Source organism: Canis lupus, chromosome 28 (genome assembly GCF_003254725.2).
Source record: "Canis lupus dingo isolate Sandy chromosome 28, ASM325472v2, whole genome shotgun sequence".
Lineage (NCBI taxonomy): Eukaryota > Metazoa > Chordata > Mammalia > Carnivora > Canidae > Canis > Canis lupus.
The window spans coordinates 9,520,196-9,541,478 of record NC_064270.1 but is presented as its reverse complement, the minus strand read 5'-3'; the positions used below and the strand labels follow the sequence as shown (position 1 = coordinate 9,541,478).

The 21,283-nt window shown below is 35.8% G+C and overlaps 1 protein-coding gene across 48 annotated transcripts in view; it reads right to left on the bottom strand.

The window, feature by feature from the left end:
- CC2D2B (coiled-coil and C2 domain containing 2B) overlaps window positions 1-21,283 on the bottom strand; it is a 110,150-nt gene that overhangs the window by 57,815 nt on the left and 31,052 nt on the right. For 35 of the 48 annotated variants that reach the window (XR_007406835.1, XR_007406838.1, XR_007406839.1 and 32 more), the window contains 8 exons: window positions 17,482-17,622; window positions 15,905-16,013; window positions 15,592-15,710; window positions 12,562-12,739; window positions 9,471-9,621; window positions 7,605-7,752; window positions 4,097-4,235; window positions 2,746-2,949 (listed from right to left, as the gene is read on the bottom strand). Coding sequence is in view for 41 of the 48 variants with exons in the window: in XM_025466646.3 (XP_025322431.1) it covers window positions 2,746-2,949; window positions 4,097-4,235; window positions 7,605-7,752; window positions 9,471-9,621; window positions 12,562-12,739; window positions 15,592-15,710; window positions 15,905-16,013; window positions 17,482-17,622 (1,189 nt within the window). In the remaining 7 variants the exon portion in view is untranslated. Of the gene's footprint in view, window positions 1-2,745; window positions 2,950-4,096; window positions 4,236-7,604; window positions 7,753-9,470; window positions 9,622-12,561; window positions 12,740-14,646; window positions 15,023-15,322; window positions 15,711-15,904; window positions 16,014-17,481; window positions 17,623-21,283 lie in introns of those variants that run through there. The other 13 variants (XM_049103458.1, XM_049103459.1, XM_049103466.1 and 10 more) reach the window with 8 other exon arrangements.

The window sequence follows — 21,283 nt, the reverse complement described above, 5'->3', positions numbered from 1 at the left end:
TACCAAAGCCCAGGAAAAACCAGCATCAAAATTTGTTGTAGCTGTCTTATCCTTTGTTCTGCTCTGCTTTCTTCATGTTTCTATATTACTGGCTAATTACATCTGAAATTTAATGTAATCATTCAGTAGGCATGTAGATGTTGCCTTCTTGTGTCTCCTCACACTCAATTCCACAATTTAGAAGAAGCATTTCTTTCAATGTGGTTCACATCAGGAGAAAAACCCAAAATGTTGTAACATTCTCAATCAGTTTAAAGAAGTTCTCTTCTAAGGAAACAATCAATAAAACTAAAAGGCAACCAAAGGAATGGCAGGAGATATGTGTAAATAACATATCCAGTGAAGGGTTAGTGTCCAAAATATATAAAGAACTTATAATTCTCAACATCCCCCCCCCCAAAAAAAGTCCAATTAAAAAATGGGCAGAAGACATGAGAAGACATTTCTCCAAAAAAGACATATAGAAGCAAACAGACACATGAAAAGATGTTCATCATCACTTATCATCAGGGAAATGCAAATCAAAACTACAAGATATCACCTCACACCTGTCAGAATGGCTAAAATCAAAAACAAAAGAAACAACAGGTGTAGGATATAGAGAAAAAGGAACCCTCTTGTACTGTTGGTGGGACTGTAACTGGTGCAGCCACTCTGAAAAACACTATGGAGTTTCCTCAAAAAGTTAAAAATAGAACTACCTTATGATCCAGCAATTGCACTACTGGGAATTTACCCAAAGAATACAAAAACACTAATCAAAGGGTTACATGCACCCCTATGTTTATAGCAACATTATTTACAATAGCCATGATATGGAAGCAGCCCAAGTATCCATCGATAGATGAATGGATAAAGATGGGGTAATATATATACAATGAAATATTATTCAGCCATAAAAAGAATGAAATCTTGCCAATTTCAACAACATGGATGGAGCTAAAGAGTATAATACTAAGTGAAATAACGCAGAGAAAGACAAATACCATATGATTTCACTCATATGTGGAATTTAAGAAACAAAACAAAGAAGCAAAGGGTGGGGGGAAGAGAGAGAGAGAGACAAACCAAGAAACAGACTCTTAACTATAGAGAGCAAACTGATGGTACCAGAGAGGGGTGGGGAGAACAGATGAAATAGGTGATAGAGATAACAGTGCACTTGTGATGAGCACAGTGTGATGTATGCAACTGTTGAATCACTATATTGGACATCTGAAACTAATATAACACTATATGTTAACTAACTGGAATTAAAATAAAAACTTTAAACAAAGAAGAAATTCTCTTCTAATTCTAGTATACTAAGAGCTTTCATCATGAATGAGCACCGATTTTATTAAATGCCTAATGGGCATTTATTAAGAGGAGCATATTTTTCCTTCCTTAATTCTGTTAATATGGTAAGTTATATTAACAGATTCTCTAATTAAATTAGCTTTGCTATGTGAAAACAAACTCAGATTATAAAGTGTAATTATATATTTATTCACAATATATGGCTTTTTAATTTGTTGAAATTTTTTTTAGAAAATTTACAACTATGCTCATAAGTAAAATGATCCAAAATGACCATTTCTTGCTCTCCTTGCCCAATTTTGCTATGAAAGTTATATCAGACTCAAAAATGAATAGGATTACTTTCCCTCCTTTTTTGCTCTCTGAATAATTTGAATAAGATAAGGAATGCCCCTGATTTCAAGAGCAGAAACTGTTCCTCTTTTATGGTGTTATATTCATGATTATGCTGAGCCTTCTGCTTTGCCTGTCACTTTATGGGACTGTAGAACTGAATTCAGTCATTGAGAAAAGCAGCAGAAGGAAAATGAATAACTTTCTAGCTATTCCAAGCTATTTTCAGGCCTTTCTACTCTAGTTTACTAACTGAAGCTCCTAAGGTCTCAAAACAGGAGATTGACCATAATTTAAAGTTGGGAAATGCTTTCCAAAGCCAAATACCAACTGGTCAGTTTGTGATTACATATATCTGCACTCAGTCATGTTTGTGAAAGTAAAAAATTATCTGCAAATCCTATCTTTGTGGGACTAGAACAGTCAAACAACTGTGCTAACTGGTGGTGCTAGGACTTTGTCATTGAAAAATCATTAATTTGCATTTCCCCTTTCACCTCTGAGACACACCAAAAGAGCCTTCAGACAGTTCAGAACATGAGTGTCCTCTCCCTGCAACTTGAGTTTTAAATATAATGAGTCCTATATAGTGTATTGTTTGTGTATCCTCTAAATTAGGGTATACAAGCTAAGGGATGGCTTGACAACAACAAAAATACACACTATTTTTTAAAACAACTTTTACTTATTTAATGTTAAGTGGCTTATTGCAATTTACTTTCAGTCCAGGATAAAATGAAAACAAATATCATAGAGTTTATCCATTTTTTTTCTTATTGATAATAACAAGTGAAATTAATAAGCCTATTATAACCTATTTTTATAATAGTTTTTAAAATGGGTTTTTTATATAAACTTATAAGTTAAAAAAGGAATAAGTTTAGATTCAAAACAGCAAAAATATTGAGCACCTGAGTGGCTCAGTGGTTGAGCATCTGCCTGGGATCAAGTCCCACATTAGGCTTCCTGCGGGAAGCCTGCTTCTCCCTCTGCCTATGTCTCTGCCTCTCTCTGTGTGTCTCTCATGAATAAATAAATAAAACTGTTTTTCTAAAAGCAGCAAAAATATGAATTTATCATACAATAAGCAATATTCAAATAGAAAGCATGTACCTGGAAGACTAAGTCTGGAATCTCTTTGTCATAAAGGGGTATTTGCTGCAGAAGGAAAACATCTAATTGACCTGCATTTCTAAGTTGCAATAGCTGGAAACGTTTACTCTTTTTCATTTCTTCTTCAGAAACAAAGTTAAATTCATCTTGCAACTGTTCAAGACGAAAATATTTTGGAATATCCTGTCCTTTATGTTTCATGTACTATAAAATATAAGTCACAGAAGTATTAAAATATTAACTTTTTAAAATTCGAGAATTATTTCAAAACACTTTTTCCCCTCAAATGTGAAATGTTAGATTTGTCATATATGTAGGAAATGGAGCAATGAATCTATACAGAGCTAGAATCTGAATAAAAAAAAAAAAGAAAGAAAAAACAGAATCTAACCTACATGGCTTCCTAACCTTTCATGGTCATGACTTAAAAGAAAAATAAAAATACTTGTATTGCAACTGGGTTAAAAGATTATTCATATCTGTTTGTCATAAGTGTGGAGAGAGGATCATTATTTCTGTACACGTGTACAGAAAGCACATTAGTTGGGAAGCACATTAGATGGGAAGCACATTAGTTGGGAAGCTCTGATTCCAACTAATTGCGATAATTTTTGCATTGCTTTATTGAATAAAAGCAAAGATGTGCATGGTACATGCAAGGCGAGTGCTATCTACCAAGGATTTATTCACTGTAGTTCTAGAAGGAAAGATAAAACACAGAATGAATAGCTACAATAAAAGGAGGAATGGTATAAAAAGTTATAAAAAGAAAAACAAGTTAACAGGAGGGAAAGGAAAGAAAGTCCCATGTGTCACTGAGGTTATCAGGGAAACTCTTATCAGACATGTATGGTAGATAAGATAGCCACCTAGGTATCCTTCAAGACAGAGGGAATGACATGAATAAAGGTACGAAGAATGCATGTTTGAGGCACACAGAAGAGTTCTGTTCGTTGTAAGGAAGAATAGGAGAAGTGAACAGATCATTGAGTCTTTGAGGGAAGGAATGTGCCTATAAATCATCTGTATATCCCTAGCATATATAATACCATGGGTACTCAGTAGTTGTAACAAGAGATGCTAGCCTGAAGGTTAGCCTATAGGATGTACTGCAGAATACTAATTAATGGCAGACTACCAACCATCAGGCCTCAAGTAGCAATTATTTCAGTTGCTGAATTTCTAGCCTTTACAATACCGTATAAAACTGGTTGAAAATCATATCTGTCCTTAGATTTATCTTTACCTGCCTCCTGATGCCTAGAAACATACACAGCAAACTATCAAGTATAGGAGGTTAGAGCTTAGGAAATAGAATATATTTACATTATTGATATTTGCTACAACTTACCATAATAAATTCCATTAAATCAGAATATTCTGGATTATTTGGATCAATTTTTACTTCATTTGCCCATTCAAAAAGCTTCTGTGCATTAATGAACCATGGAATTCCAGGAACCCCTCTTGCATCTACATTCCTTAACACACTAACATAGAGGAAAATATTTTGTGAATTTGCATATAAAATGTGGTTATTCATCTGTTACACAGGGTAAAACCTACTCATTCCAGGTAGTTAAAGATAAAACCTATCTATCCCCTGCATTTAAGGGTAAAACAGAAGATTTAGGTGTGATATCTCTCTTGGTTCTTCTCACATTCTAATTTGTATCCTAGCTTTTTGATAAATGTCTACTCTCTCCCTTAAGAGACACTAAGCTTCAATGTCCACAATAGTCAAACTATGGAAAGAGCCCAGATGTCCACTGACAGATGAATGGATAAAGAAGATGTGAGATAGGTGTGTGTGTATATATATATTTTTTTCTTTTATATATATATATATATATATGTTTTGTTATACACACACACCCACACAATGGAATACTACTCAGCCATCAAAAAAGAAATCTTGCCATTTGCAATGACATGGATGGAACTAGAGGTTATTATGCTAAGCGAAATAAGTCAATCAGAGAAAGACAATTACCATGATTTTACTCATATGTGGAATTTAGGAAACAAAACAGAGGACCATAGCGGAAGAGAGGAAAAGATAAAACAAGATGAAATCAGAGAGGGAGACAAACCATAAGAGACTCTTAATCATAGGAAACAAACGGAAGGTTGCTGGAGGGAAGAGGGGTAGGGGATAGGGTAATTGGATAATGGACATTAAGAAGGGCAGATGATGTAATGAGCACTGGGTGTTATATAAGACTGATGAATCACTGACTTCTACCTTTGAAACTAATAATACATTATATGTCAATTAAATGAATTTAAATTTTTAAAAAAAGACAGTAAGCTTCTTAAGGGTAAATGGACTTTTCTGGACTTTGAAGCCTTCTCTTAGAATTCACTGCCTCTTAAAATTTGTCATTTGTCCCAATCTTTCACAGAACTGCTTTCAATCTTTTGTGAACCTGAGTTCCCAAGTAACTGGAACTGCTAACTGCAGCATCACAGAAGCCACAGGAGAAAAGACTTCAAGAAGAAAATGATAAGGGTAGGCCATGAATATGGCTCAAAGGTCACTGGTACTCTTCAGGAATAAATGGGTTGAATCAGGGAGGGAATGCGGAATAAAAAGTGGAGGTCTTGTACACAGATCAGCACACAAATGACAACTTGGACACGAAAAATGGCCAAGACAGGTTTTCAGGGTTTAATCAAATGCTTGGGTTTTTCTTTGTTTTAAAACAAAGAGGGCAGGATCCCTGGGTGGCGCATCGGTTTGGCGCCTGCCTTTGGCCTAGGGCGCGATCCTGGAGACCCAGGATTGATTCCCACGTCGGGCTCCCGGTGCATGGAGCCTGCTTCTCTCTGCCTGTGTCTCTGCCTCTCTTTCTCTCTCTGTGACTATCATAAATAAATAAAAATTAAAAAAAAATATTAAAAAAAAATAAAAATAAAACAAAGAGGGCTTCTTTAATACAAAAGACTAACAGCTTAGGGAAATGGAAGAGTTAAACATAATGAAAGAAAAGGATATAAATATGTCATCAAGGTCCTAAAGGAGACAAAGAAAGTTCCAAATTACCTGTCTAAATGTTAGCTTTAGAGTAAAGAGGACAAACATTTGACTCCAAAAAGAAAGCAGAAAATAGTATGAGGAGGCAAAGATTGGAAAGAGTCACAGTAGGGATGATGCTAGGGAAAAACAAAGAAATACAAGCAAATAATGGTTCAGAGTCTTAAGAGCTTATTCACTAGCTCCAAAATGGATTACCTTTATTGTCTATTTTTCTTTAAAATGCCCTTATTCAGGTCTCTAAGATTATCTTGCATACTTAGCAAAACAAGGACATCATCAAAATTATGTTCCTGTCTACACAGTGATTTGTTTCCTTCTCTGATTTGAAAAGATATTTCCTCTTCTCTACAGCCAAGCTATCTCCTGCATTCTGATTCAAAATCTTCTGGACTCTAAAGGATCTCATACTCTCTCTAATACATTCTGGCTCTTTTTTCTATGGATTTCATCACTTATTATAAGAAGATAAAAATTGCCCTAATTTTCAAGAAACCTATACTATGATTCTGTTGTCTCTCTTATTTTCAGCCTCTTTTTAAAACTTCTTGGTAAGTAATCTACATCTGTGACCTCAGCTTCCTCACCATCAATTGCTGAGTACTACTGACAATTGTTTGTTTTTTTTTCTCTAAAACTATTGCCAAGAAAAGCATTTATGAACTCTTACTATGACTCTGGCCAAATGCCACTGGCTTTATTTATAGTGTTCTCTCACTGTTATTTTAAAATAGTCTCTCAGTTTTGATTTCCTGTCTAATCCAAGTTATTTATAGCAATGCTTTAAATTTTAAAAATTATTTTATTTTAAAAATTGAAATTTTTAGAACAGTTTTAAGTTCAGACCAAGAACAATCAGAAAGCACATAGTTTCCATATGTTCCCTATTTCCCCAAACATGCAGTCTCCTTTACCATTAATATCCCATACCAGAGTTATAATTTATTACATTCATTGCAATAAAAGAATTGCATTTGTTATATAGTAAATGGCTGACATAGCATTATTACTCAAAGTCCACAGTTTATCTTAACGGTTTACTCTTGGTGTTGACATTCTATGGGTTTTGACAAATATGTAATGACATTTATCTACAATTATAGTATCATACAAATAGTAGTTTCACTGCCCTAAAAATCCTGCCTATCCATCCCTGTCTCCTCCTGCCTGGAACCGCTGATATTTTACTGTCTCCATAGTTCTGACTTTTCCATAATGTCATATAGTTGGGTATATAACAATGTTTTCTTTAATATGTGTTTAGATTGGGAGGAGAAGGCCATCTTTTTGTTATCATCATTCCTTAATTTTTAATTATGGAATCTACTTGGTCCTTTATATTAACTGTTTTCTTTAAACACAACACAGTATATAAATCAGTATATAATTTTTATAGATTTTTATTGTACTTCATTCTAGCAATCTTATTTGAGGTATGAACTAGAAATTAATCTCAATTTCCCTAAGAAGTCCTAGAGCATAGAATAAGATTTCTAGGATTTTTCTTCTAGCAAATTGATAATGCATAAATGATACTTTCATAGTCCAGAATGGTTGGGAGATACAAAGATTCCAGAAATAAAATCCTTGGGAGTCTTAGCCTCTGCCTGCAAGAGCTGTGGAACCACTTCCCCCATCATCCATGTAACTATAAGCCTAAGCATTAAAGAAATACATTCACTTACATATAAATCCAAATAAAAATAGTCTAAATAAACTAGCTTGCTCTTACCACTGCTGCAGTTTTCCCTTTACAGACACAGGTTTTGTGTGATACTTTGCTGAGGAGTGGCATTATTTTTCAAGCATAAAAGTTGATTACCTGCAGTAAGCAGATCTTAAGGACTGTGACGTGGGTGTCAGAGGAATACCATTTTCGTCTAAAGCCCATGATAGAGAGTAACTTAGTTTTCCTGATGTCAAAAGACAAAGCTCCTCAGTTCCATTCCCCTCAAGAAGAAAAGGCACATCTGTTTATAAAGAGCATTAACACATGAATTTTTAATAAAGCATAGAATTTGACACATTGTAGATTTTTTCCATGACTCTACTTGTGGAACTCAGGCTGCTCTGTGGTGACCCCAGGCTCTAACCTTAGATCTCTCCCCCACTTCCCATCTAAGGTACCTCAAGGGAGATCATTTCAAACAGACTACAAAAGAGAGGAAAATATCAGTCAATCTGAAGATCTAGGGATGAACATCTCTATTGTCCTCTTCTTAAAACTAGAAGCTTTTTTAACCTTTCTTTCTGGAAGTGGCTTCCAACAGGGAAAGGACTGCTGACTGCAGAACTAGAGGCAAACTAGCTACTACTTTCCCTTTCTCTACATTCCTGAGTCGTCCCCTCTATCCATTTTCTTTCTCAATCTCTAGAGAGCTTAACAATACTCCTCAAAACTTCTGCTGACTTCCTAGTGCTTCCTAAATTGTTTGCCCTAAGTCTTTTCTCCTGTGTTCTCACAACCCTGTTTTCCTGTTTCAGCTAGACTCTCAACAAACTATATTCCTCTCTATTCCTGTCCTTTCCAGCCTTTTCCCTACTTATTTTCTTCTCTCTCATTGCTCACTTATTCATAACTCCTTTTTACCAGATGGACACAAGCATCCTAGGAGGAGGAAGGGAAAGAGAAGGAATCCGGGGGAGAAGGAGAGGAATGGCAGTCTTCTCACAGACACCCTAACTTGAATTTAATTGCATGAGGAGTAAAATCCTTTGAAAAACAAGTCAACAGGGATGCCTGGGTGGCTCAGCAGTTGAGCGGCTGCCTTCAGCTCAGGGTGTGATCCCGGAGTCCCAGGATCAAGTCCTACATCAGGCTCCCAGCATGGAGCCTGCTTGTGTCTCTGCCTCTCTCTCTGTGTGTCCCTCATGAATACATAAAATCTTAATTTTTTTTTAAAGTGAACAGAAATATCCCTTCTTGTTCCTTCTTTTCTCTTTTTCTCTCACTTCTTCTCTACCTCCCTTCTGTATACTCAAAGATGAATCAGTACATCCTGGAGCATCTGTAGGCTTTCCTAAAGGAGAGGCAGAAGCAGAGCCATCTCTCCACTCAGGAGCAGAGCCCTTGTTCCAGAGAGCATACTGCTCTCATCTCAGATGATTTAGGAAAATTACAGGTGCTAATTCCAAATTTTAGATTTCCCAAAGATCTGATTCAAGACAAAGTTTAAAAAATGTTACTTTGGGTGCCTGCGTGGCTCAGTTGGTTAAGTGTTTGTCTTTGGCTCAAGTCATGATCCTACGGTCCTGGGATGGAGCCCTACATCAGGCTCTCTGCTCAATGGGGAGTCTGCTTCTCCTCTGCCACCCCCAAGATTGTACTCTTTCTCTATCAAATAATAAAATATTTTTTAAATGTTAAACATCTGAAAAGAGAATTTAATAGACTTTAAACCTAATACTACAGGGGCACCTGAGTGGTTCAGTGGTTGGCTCAGGTTGTGATCCCAGGGTCCTGGGATAGAGTCCTGCATCAGGTTCTCCTCAGGGAACCTGCCTCTTCCTCTGTCTATGTCTCTGCCCCTCTCTATGTGTCTCTCATGAATAAATAAGTAAAATCTTAAAAAATATATATACTACAAACATAGCATTCTTTAATCACATAAATGACTCAGAGTCGTGTAGGATATGGAATTCATAAAGTGAAGGAAGGTGGGGAAGGCGACATTTTAAATAAACTTACTGCTTCCTACTTCTCCATATGCAGGTATGACTAGCTCATCAGAGCTAAACTCTACATATTCCAAAACAGTTTTGCTTTTCAACTCTGTATTGTTAGGTAAAGGTAAATATAGTTTTGCCAATAAGCTTGTCCTTTTACTTACTTCATAAACCTAAATATAAAAGAAATGAATGATAGCTCACTGAAAGCACAAAATGGGGGAGGGGAGAGTTAAAATGAGAACCCTCAATAACATACTTTTATTCTTTTAAAAAAATACTAGCATATAAAATAGGTATTTCTCTAGAGCATTTCATCCACATGATTATGAGAAAAGAGATAATCTTAAGTCCTTAAAAATATAACATCTTTTACTAGTTTCAAAGAAAATGAGTTGAATAAAAGGATTACAAATACAGTTCTGAGCATATAGGTATATATAACACAATATCCAAATAACTTAATTTGTACAGCATTTTTTTTTAAGATTTCATTTTTTTATTCATGAGAGAGAGGCAGAGGGAGAAGCAGGCTCCCTCCCACTCCCTGGGACTCCAGGATCATGCCCTGGGGCAAAGGCAGGTGCCAAACTGCTGAGCCACCCAGGGATCCCTTGTAGGCACTTCTAAAGTTCTTTATCTCATTTAAGACTGATAAAAACTATAGGAAATAGGTATTACTCTTCCAATTTTATAAATGAAGAAATTGAGTTTCTATATGAAACTACATTAGTTTTAGTTTTAGTAAATGATAGAAACCCAGGTTGGATTGCTTTGGAAAAGGGGAGATTAATTAGCTCATGGAGTCCGAGGACAAGTTAAAAATCTATGGGAGGTAGGGGAGGGAGAGAGTCCCAGAAGAAGGAGTAAGGGAGGTGCCGAGTAGACAACTCCATAGATGTCTACTGGAACCCAGGTCTTCTGCTTCTGTATGCTGTTCTTTCTCCTAGAATTCCATCACTGCCATAAGTACAAACCTAATTTTTTTAAGAAAACATTATTTTGGGGCGCCTGGGTGGCTCAGTGGTTGAGTGTCACCTTTGGCTCAGGTCATGATACCGAAATCCTGGGATCAAGTGCCGTATCAGGCTCCCCACAAGGAACCTGCTTCTCCTTCTGCCCATGTCTCTGCCTCTCTCTATGTCTCTCATGAATAAATAAATAAAATCTTAAAAAAAAAAAAAGAAAAGAAAAGAAAATCTTATTTTGACCTATATTGTGTTGTCAGTGTTTGAGGAAACAGTGACATGTACTTAAAGAAGAAGGAAATCAAGGAGGGAAAACATGTTTCTTCAAAGATAAGAATGTGTCAATCAAAAGGCTGGTTAATTAACCAAAGGAAGAAATGTGTTAATTAATGCAGAAGAAAAAAGGAAGTCAAAGAAGCAAATATAAAAATTTTTCTGGTCATCTAATTTTTGTCCCTGTAAGAGTTACTATAAGTTAGCACAGTAGTTCCTTGACAAAGGTATCTATACCTAATGCAGAAAGGTTTGTAGGGGTTGTAGCTAATGGACTTACAGTATCTAGGTCTATGAAAGAAATTTCTTACTGCAAATCAGTAACCTGGCTAACTGAAAAGGGGTAATGCACTGATAATTATATTCAAATGTTGAACTGGCATTTTGAGTTTACACATCAGCCTTGTGATTTGTTTAGAGGATATAGATATATTTTCATGGGACTGTCGATAAATCCAGTTTCTGAAACTGCTGGGACCCCTGAGGGCTGGAGGCCATATCATGAATAGTAAATGTAAAGGTAGAGAATTCCATCTCCATGAGTGAAGTCTTCTGGGAGAGACTTGTCCCCTGATGGCAGCTCTCAAAGCCATTGTGTGGTGGGGTTGGAGTGTCAAGAATGAAAATGGGCCTTGTAAGTGTGAGAACTAGAATGTTCAAAAGCTCAGAAGTAGGAAATTGCAAGGATATATGGGGGAAAAAAACCAAGCAGTTCATTTTGCTAAAGTGAATAAAGAGGAATGATAAGGAGTAAATTCAAAACGTAGGTCAGAATCTGTTAGGCTAGGGCATATAGATTTATTTTGCAATTTTTGCAGTTGCTCATGGTGCACTTTATTCCTAGCTAGATTCCTTTCTTTCCCTGCCTCTTAGGTTGTTAAGATCATGTTCTAAGTAGTAGGATGATGAAGGATTCAAAATACACATTTATCTACTTAGGGTGGAGGCAAGTTTTACACTTCAAGTGGTTGTATTATTACATCACAATTTATTTTAGGTATCATAGAAAGGTATAGTCAGTATATTTTTTAAATAGGAATTTCAACAGAAGTACATTTTAAGATGATAGAAATTTGATAATATAGATGAACAAAATGAATGTAGCCTCTGATCAGGGATAGAAAAAAATTATTATAGGTATTGTAAAAATACCTCTGATTTAGATTTATAATTCTCTCCCCATTCCCCAAACCTCACTCAACACTCACATACAAAAATATTTATTCCCTCCTAACTTTCCTTTCAGATCTAGTTGCAAATTTAACCTCTATGTTAGGCATCAAGACTTCTTATCTATACTCTAATGTCTCTAAATTTTCTCCATTGTCCTATTTTCTTCTTCCTTTAGTGCAGGGGTTCTTATGGTGGGGTCTTTTGACAGGGATCAGGAGTCTGTATGTTGTTTCATCAGATTCTTAAAGGGATCCAAAACATAAACAAACAGATAAATAAATAAATAAACACACACATACATACCTACAAATTCAGCAAGACACTGAAAACACTAATCAGGGCTGAGACAATTTGGAGAAATCATTCCGCGCTAACAACAGCTATGCTACACATTACAGTTTAAATAGCCCTTTTCCATCTCACTGCAAATGAAGAGTAGTGCTGCACATCCAAGGTTGGTAGGAATTTTAGCAGGAGAGAATGGAAGTATTCAGAAGAACCACAAATCAAATAATTTTGTACTTGTAGTATAAAAGACTATTGCTGTTATAAATATATTATTTGTAAGTATCTTGCTTACCCATATAGATTGGTCATCTCTAAATAGAAATTACTTGTCACATAAAACAGTAACTAACAAGAAATTTAAAATTATGTATGGCATAAAATAAGACACAAAAGTAAATGATAATGACATACCTCCAAGCAAATTGTTTCAGGCCAACATATTAACTGAATATTGAAAATTTGCTGAAACATGACCTTAAAATCAAACTGAAGGGGAGATACTGAACTGCAAGAAACCTGTTTATCGTTGTATAATATTTTAATAAAATATTTAAGCTTCTGTATTTTGGCTCTCCTCTTTTGTTCGTGCCTAAAAAATAAATAAATCTTTAAAGGATCCTTGAAAAACAAAATAGATACAAAATATTGTTCTTTTCAAAATGCACCTAAGTATATTAAATTATGACCATTTTAGAGGACAAATGCTATCTTTAAGCCCAATAACACTTGCCTATGTGTGAATTAAAGCCTCTCCTACTCAAATGTGGAGGGGGCGGTTTGTATATTTTTTTACTGGAGTTCGATTTCAAATGTGTTTTTTTAATGATGTTTATTCAAACATAGAGAAAGAACTAAGATCAAGGAACCATAAAACACTCAGCTATTTATTTTACTAAAGTGAAACTTAGATGATGACATTTACCCATCATAAGAGATTTTTTAAGAGGAGAAAACAGAGGGACTTAGGATTGGGGGTGGAGGAGCTTGAAATTAAAATTCAAAAATATTTTCTGACTTTTAGAAGAAAGACACACTTTTAAAAGAAATATGCTATTTTTCAATAACCTCAGTGAGGTGGCTTGCTGTGTCCTCTTTAAGGTCTTTATAAATCCCTTTAGGCTTTAGGTCATACACTCTTTCTCCCAGACATTCTTTCTCTAACTGCAAAGATCAGAGAGGCAAGCCAGATTCTCTGCGCCTTCTATGAAACATTTGCTGGGAAATAAACTAATCCCTTAAGTGATATAAAACTCCTAAAGAGAGTCTTCCAGTCATTCATTCATTTCCAACATTGAGTATCTTCTCAGCTGCAAGGTAACTGACCTAATGATGTTTAGGACTTCTCTTTTTCAGAAGGGAGAGGACTGGTTGGGAGATAAGGCTCTGGGTTGAAACGTAACAAGCCCTTCTGTTCTCCACACTAATCACCCTGTGGGTCCAGTATCTCCCAGTGGTGCCCGTATCTGCCCATGTAGATTACTTATTTTTCCTATCTCTCTGTTGGCCTCTTCTAACTATCTTCTCAATTACCATTAGAGAAATATGTCAGGTATATTTGCTCTTTATGTTGCCCTCTGAAAGTAGTTTTAATAATGAGCTTGTGAACTGATTATGAAAATTCATTAATTCATGATTATATTCATCCTCAGGAAATCCTGCCTTTTTCATCACCTATAAACCCTTTATAATTATTCTTTAATCCTTCCCTTCATCTCTATCCTTGACATCATGATAATAATCAAAATTATTGCCATAGCAAAACAATAACAATATTCTTCTTTTCTAGAGAATCAATTCAACTGGACATTTTTATTTTTTAAAATTTTATTTATTTATTCATGAGAGACACAGAAAGAGAGAGAGAGAGGCAGAGACACAGGTAGAGAAAGAAGCAGGCTCCATCCAGGGAGCCTGATGCGGTACTTGATCCTGGGTCTCCAGGATCACGCCCTGGGCTGAAGGCAGCGCCAAACCACTGAACCACCCAGGCTGCCCCACAACTGGCCATTTTAAATGGATAATGGCAGTAATGCCCCACAATAACAATAGCTTTGAAAAGATAGAACACATCCTATTTCCTTTTGCCTTGACTTCCACCAAGATTTAGCCTTGGCTTTCCAGTACATTTATCTTCCTCCTTCTCTTTCCGCTCTTTACTTGTAACTTCCTGTTTTAGGGCTCTTGTTATCTTATCCTCATTAAGATGGTCCTTTTGTATGCATGTCTTACATAAAGATTATCTCAGGCCCTCTTTGGAAGTAGGTGTAGAACAAAAGCACTCCTCCACTGCTGCACTTTGCTAATCAGAAAGAGGGAACTGGTAATTGTGCTTTTGTGTCTGCTACTCTTTATGTTCATTTTATTTTATTTATTTATTTATTTATTTATTTATTTATTTATTTATTTATTTATTTTTATTTAAAATCAATTAGCCAATATCTTTATGTTCATTTTAAATATTTTATTTTATTTTTTTATTTATTTATGATAGTCACACAGAGAGAGAGAGAGAGAGAGAGGCAGAGACACAGGCAGAGGGAGAAGCAGGCTCCATGCACCGGGAGCCCGACGTGGGATTCGATCCCGGGTCTCCAGGATCACGCCCTGGGCCAAAGGCAGGCGCCAAACCGCTGCGCCACCCAGGGATCCCTTTATGTTCATTTTAAATGTAATCATTCATCCGTTCATTTCATAAATATGAATATTTATTGGGCATTTGCTACCCTCCAACTCTGCTTAAATGATGCACATTCACAATACTCAAAGATGAATTAGTACAAAGTGTCCCATGGGACAGAGATGTTGAAAAGTTGGACCTAATTCAGTGTTCTAAATTGCCACAGCCTCTTTTAAGGAGATGAGATCCACAGGCCTAGAGATGGGAGAAATGGGGATCTGTATTAGATCTGTTTTTGCATGAAGGTCCTAGAAATAGGGAGAAAACAGCTCACGGAAAAAGTCACAAATGGGAAGGAAAGAAATTTGTGTCAAAGTTGAAAACTTCCCAGAGGATCCTCCAGATACAGAATACTTTTATGAAAGCAAGAGGCTCCCTTGATAAGCAAGGGCAACCACGTAGTCTTATTTTTTACAATGGCTTTATATCCTGCCTATCTATACTTGAACAAAAATTATTGCCATAGCAAAACAAATAACAAACAAAAAACAATAATCAAATCAAACAGGTTTATGTCCTACACCTCAGTTATGAATTAGAAGTGTGACCCTGGGCAACTTACCCTTCCATAAGCATAAATTCGCCCATCTCTAAGAGGAGGATAATACCACAGAGCTATGGTTGCAATTAAATGTGCAAATGTATTTAAAAACTTAGTAAAGTGCCCCACATATGGTACGCACTCAAGAAAGCTAACACTATTATTAAAACAATACAATAAAGAGACAATATATAATGAAGAAATAATCCTTTAAAATGCTTACAGCGAACACTTGGATAAGTTTGTTAATTCTGCAGTGAAAGAAAGTTGTGGCATCAAAGTAATTGGCTTTATTCTTTCTATATCTGTTTCTTCAAGCTCTGAAGCTAAATATGAGAAGCTCTAGAAACCAAAATATAAATATATAATTTACAATGTAAGTTCCTTGCTTAAGACAACTATTCTTTAAACTTTTGTTTCTTTCTTACATTTGTCATTCCGCTGGGTAACTGTTACAAATACAATGATTTTCTATTCTACCAAACAATTAAATATTTTCACCAGAGGAGTTGAATGGTATTTTGTAATGTAAATACCTCCTGTTTCTCCCCATTCTCCAATACTTTTCCTTCAGTTTCCTTCTTGGTCTCAGACATTCCTAGCAATTCTTCTTGGTTTTGTTCATCACATTTATTCATTTTTATCCTAATTAATAATAAATATAATTATTTGAAGCAGAAAGAGTGGTTGGATTGGTGTTGCTAACACACATACGACGCATATGACCAATCACTTCCAACACACAATTTTACATCTCAAGGTCGACGGTACTGACAATGAGAGTGAGTGGCAAGTAAGCAAATGTTGGTCCAGAGCTACTGTGCTAAACTGATGGCATCTGTTGCTTTCCTTTTGTGCTCAGGGTTTCATAATGCATATGTGTATCAGACTGGTTTAAAGACACAGAGGCAAGTACGCCAGTATACGTGAATTCAGGACTCTACGATAAAGTTTCATGCTGGGTTAGGTTTAGAAATTGTCAGAAGCACTGTCATTGGGCAGCCCGGGTGGCTCAGCGGTTTAGCGCTGCCTTTCAGCCCAAGGCCTGATCCTGGAGACCTGGGGTCAAGTCCCACATCGGGCTTCCTGCATGGAGCCTGCTCCTCTCTCTGCCTGTGTCTCTGCCTCTCTCTCTCTCTGTGTCTCTCATGAATACGTAAATAAAATCTTAAAGAAAAAAAAAAAGCACTGTCATTAAAAACCACTGCAGTAGGGGAAAAAAATCAACAAAGTAAACATCTTTCTTAACAGGCTCAAGTAACATTAATCTCTTACAGCTTTGAAAATAAGATAGTGGGTTGTGAGGAGGGAACCAGCTATTTCAATGAGTTCACAGACAGCTTAAGTGATTAACAAGTACAGTTTCTAACTGTAACTATCTCCTCCACTATGTTTTTATGACTGTATGTTTCACCTAGGAGTATGATTACTCATCTTGTCCAGTTTTTTTTTTTTAATTTTTATTTATTTATGATAGTCACAGAGAGAGAGAGAGAGAGAGAGACATAGGCAGAGGGAGAAGCAGGCTCCACGCACCGAGAGCCCAATGTGGGATTCGATCCCGGGTCTCCAGGATCGCGCCCTGGGCCAAAGGCAGGCGCTAAACCGCTGCGCCACCCAGGGATCCCGTCTTGTTCAGTTTTATAATAAAGTGCCAAACTGTTTTCAAATGGCTATTAGTATTTGCATTTCCATCAGCAATCAATGAGAGTTCCTTTTGTTCAGTATCCTTGTCAGTATTTATTATTGTCTTTTTAATTTCATTTTGTTTTGGATTTTAGCCATTCTAAGTGGTCTATAGTATACTCCCATTGCGGTTTTAATTTACATTTCTCTATTGACAGGACATGACACTGAACATCTTTTCATGTGTTCATTAGCCATCCATATACCTTCTTTAGTGAAGTGTCTGTTCCAATCTTTTGCCCATTTTAAAAATTGAGTTGTCTTATTAAGTTGTAAGAATTGTTCATATATTCAAGATACAAGTCCTTTGTTGACTACATCAAATAGTTGTCTAGCTTCTGGATTTTCTCCTAGTTACTGTAAATTCTCAGTAATTCATGCACAGTTCCTCAGGAGACCTATAAGAACAAATAAAGCAGCCACTCACCTTTGAAACTGTAATTTTACTGGGGTGCTTGTAAATCCTTGCTGTTGTCGAAGGAATTTTATTTGTTTCCAAGTTCGTAATATACTGTGTAATAGAGAGAAGTCTTTTCCTCTTTCTAAGTCATAGAGCTGTTTTGTATCACTACAACAATAATGGTAGATAAAAAGTACATTAGTGGATTAGAACTACAACTCATTTTTTAAAAGATTTTACTTATTTGAGAAAGAGAACACAAGCAGGGGGAGGGACACAGAGGAAGAAGCAGACTTGCCACTGAGCAGGAAGTCCCACATTGGGTTCTATCCCAGGACTCTGAGATCAAGACCTGAGCCAAAGGCAGAAGACCAACTAACTGAGCCACCCAGGAACCCAGAACTATAAGTCATTTAAAATGGCTTGGAAGAATGTATTGCACCAACCCTTCTGGATATCCCCACTTTATGATTTTTTTTCATTTTATCCACATCTTGAGATAGCTACTGAAACTCCATTTAGAAGTTAATTCCTTTATGACTTGATGATTTTTTCACTATTTAAAAGTGCTCTGCTAAAATCCAGATTTTTCCAGATGTTCTGATCATTCTGGAGTATATTTATTATACTTTTTTCAGATTAATGATTGAAACCATTGCTTCAAATTTATAGGTACTTTGCTGGGTGGGGTAGTGACTGATGTGGGAAACAAAGGCAGAAGAAAAATTATTAATTTCCTTACTACCATTGACAAGTCCTTGAAATAGGCAGAGTGACATTCCACTAGGGACTCAACTGTCTGCCTCAATGTTACTACTTTGCTAAGAGCAAAAGGCAATCTTAGCCCAATCCCCAGGATCCTGTAAGTCTACTTTAACATATAAATATTCCTTTAGAAATTTCCTTTATCTCAATCTGCCAAGATACATGTTGGCAATCGTCCCCCAAGCATATGGCTCACCAATATACATCTGACGGGTCTCATGACTCAGGTTTTATTACATGGTAATAAATGACCTTTTCCCAACAATAGCTAGCCCCCTCCAGGTCCTGGAAAGTTTGCTTCCAAAATTCCTTAGAGACTTATGCTATCCCTAACCTTCTCCCAACTTAAAACTATATAATGGGCCACTCCTCTTGACCCTAATGCAGCTCTTTCTGCCCACGGGTCCTGTGCCTATGCCTTAATAAAATCACCTTTTTGCACCAAACAGTCAAGAATTCTTTCTTGGTCATCGGCTTTGAAACCTAACATTATTTTCCTACATCAATGATCATATTATTTGGATATGGAGATAATATACAGCTTTAAAAGATGCTTATTCTGTTTCATGACTTTGCAAACACACTATTTATATGATAAGTTACACTAATTGACTTTCTAACATTAAACCATCCTTGCACTCCTGGAATGATTCCAACTTTGTATTATTGATATTATTTGTATACAGAATTCTGCTTAGCATATTTGTAACTATGTTTATGAATGAAATGGGGTTGCAATAGTTTTTATATTGTTATCAAGTTTTAATTTCTTTTTTTTAAGATTTTAATTAATTAATTTATTTATTCATGAGAGACACACAGAGAGAGGCAGAGACATAGGCAGATGGAGAAGCAGGCTCCCTCTGGGGAGCCTGATGCAGAACTTGATCCTAGGACCCCAGGATTACAACCAGAGCCAAAGGCAGATGCTCAACCACTGAAACACCCAGACATCCCAGGTTTTAATTTCAAGGATAAAATAATCTCATAAATGGAGCTAAGAATCTGGCCTCTTTTTCTGTTCTTTGAAAGAGTTTGTGAAAATACAAGTTATCTTTAAATCAGAGGCTCCTAACGTTTCCTGTATCAGAATCATCAGAGGGCTTGTTGAACACAGATTGCCAAGCCCCATCCCTGGAGTTTCTGATACAGTAAGGTTGTGGTGGGCCTGATAATTTGCATTTTTAACAGGTTTCCAGGTAAAGCTGATGCTGCTGGTCTGGAGAACCACATTTTAAGAATCCTAATTTAGTCATCTGAGCCTGGTATTTCCTTGTATTTCTCTTTCTCTGTCTGATTCACTACACTTGGCATAATACCCTCTAGGTCCATCCACATTGTCACAAATGCCAAGATCTTATTCTTTTTTATAGCTGAGTAATATAGTGTGTGTGTGTGTGTGTGTGTGTATATATATATATATATATATTCACACTGAGTAATATATATACTGAGTATATATATATAAATATATATACTGAGTAATATATATACTCAGTATATATATATATATGTAAATACATATACTGAGTAATACAGTGTGTATATATATATATATATTTACTCATTCATCTATTGATGGACACTTAGGTTGCTTCCATGTGGATTTTGTTTTTTAAATTTTAATCAGTCTATCAGTCTAGACAAAAATGGAGCACTCAGTCCATTTACATATATTTAGGTTTTAACTCCATTTTCTTTTGTTTTATACTCATCTCATCTGCATCTATGTTCCTCTTTCTCTCTTTTCTTGCCTTCCTTTGGGTTGTTTGAATATTTCTTTTAGATATTATAAGTTAAAATCTAAGCCCTTGATTTATCAAAGTCTAATGTTAAATTTTACCTTGACTCTCCTCCTGATCAGTGCAAATATTTTTAATTACACTTACCCTCCTCTATTTTTTACTCTATTCTAGAAGGTATATATTTGAACTCTTTCTATATTTTTGTATCTGATGAGACAGCATTACATCATTTGCTCACTTACCTGTATATTTTACCACTTATTTTTCTCTTCAATCCTCCCTGATTCATTTTTTACTGTCAGCTCATATTCCTTAGAATTTCACATTTGTGGAAAATCTCTCAGCTAACAGAAAGAATATTTATTGGCTTTGCCAATGTGCTCACTTTGGCAGCACATATACTAAAATGTTGGCTTTGCCAATTGTCTGCTGTCATTACTGATTTGGGACTATTTTAAATTAAATTCTCAATCTGATATCTTAGACTACACAAATACTATATATTCATTTTATAAATCTGCATGAATGCTGGTTTGTGGTTATGAATGCTCAAAGGAGCATTTCCCCTCTTCTGCCAAATGTCAAAGTCAAAGACAAGTTTCTCATCCCCTTTATACTCCCCATTCATGAGGTTTAACATCCATTAGAGAGTGATCTCTTACTAGACTTTCTAATTAAGTTGAATTTGGCTTTATCTTTTGCTTTGGTACTCCATAAAGCTGTCTGAAGGTTACTAATAGCTCAAGGTTACTAATATTCAACAAATACCCTTAGTGTAAACGTTGGCTTTACCACTCGCTAATTTTTATTTCTCCTTTCACTTTGTTTTTGGCTTTTGCAAATTCCTTGGGTTTTTTTTTTGTTATTTTTGCAATATGTTTATAAAATAATATTTGTATTTTATCAGACATTTTTAGTGGTTTTCATTAAAAGTGCCATTCATGAAATCCAGTGTCCTAGAGATAGAAGCTTACTACCATTTATTCATTCGGCAAATATTCATTGGATGCTTACTACATGCCAGGCACTATGCTGGTTAAGGCGGATGCAAAGATAAATAGATATGCTCCCCAGGTTCAAGAAGCTTACCAACATGTAAATTAATCAATCCAATAAAATGGTATAGGTGCTATAGTAGAAGTTTACACAGCTAGAGTGTGGGAATAAATAAGAGAATTAAAGGTAGGGAAAAACTTCACAGAGTATTTGATACTCAATTCAAATCAATGAACACATAATAAATATCTATTATGTGGTAGGAAATATTTTGGGTGCTAGTAACTAATATTCCAGTAGAGAAAAATACAGAACAAGTAATT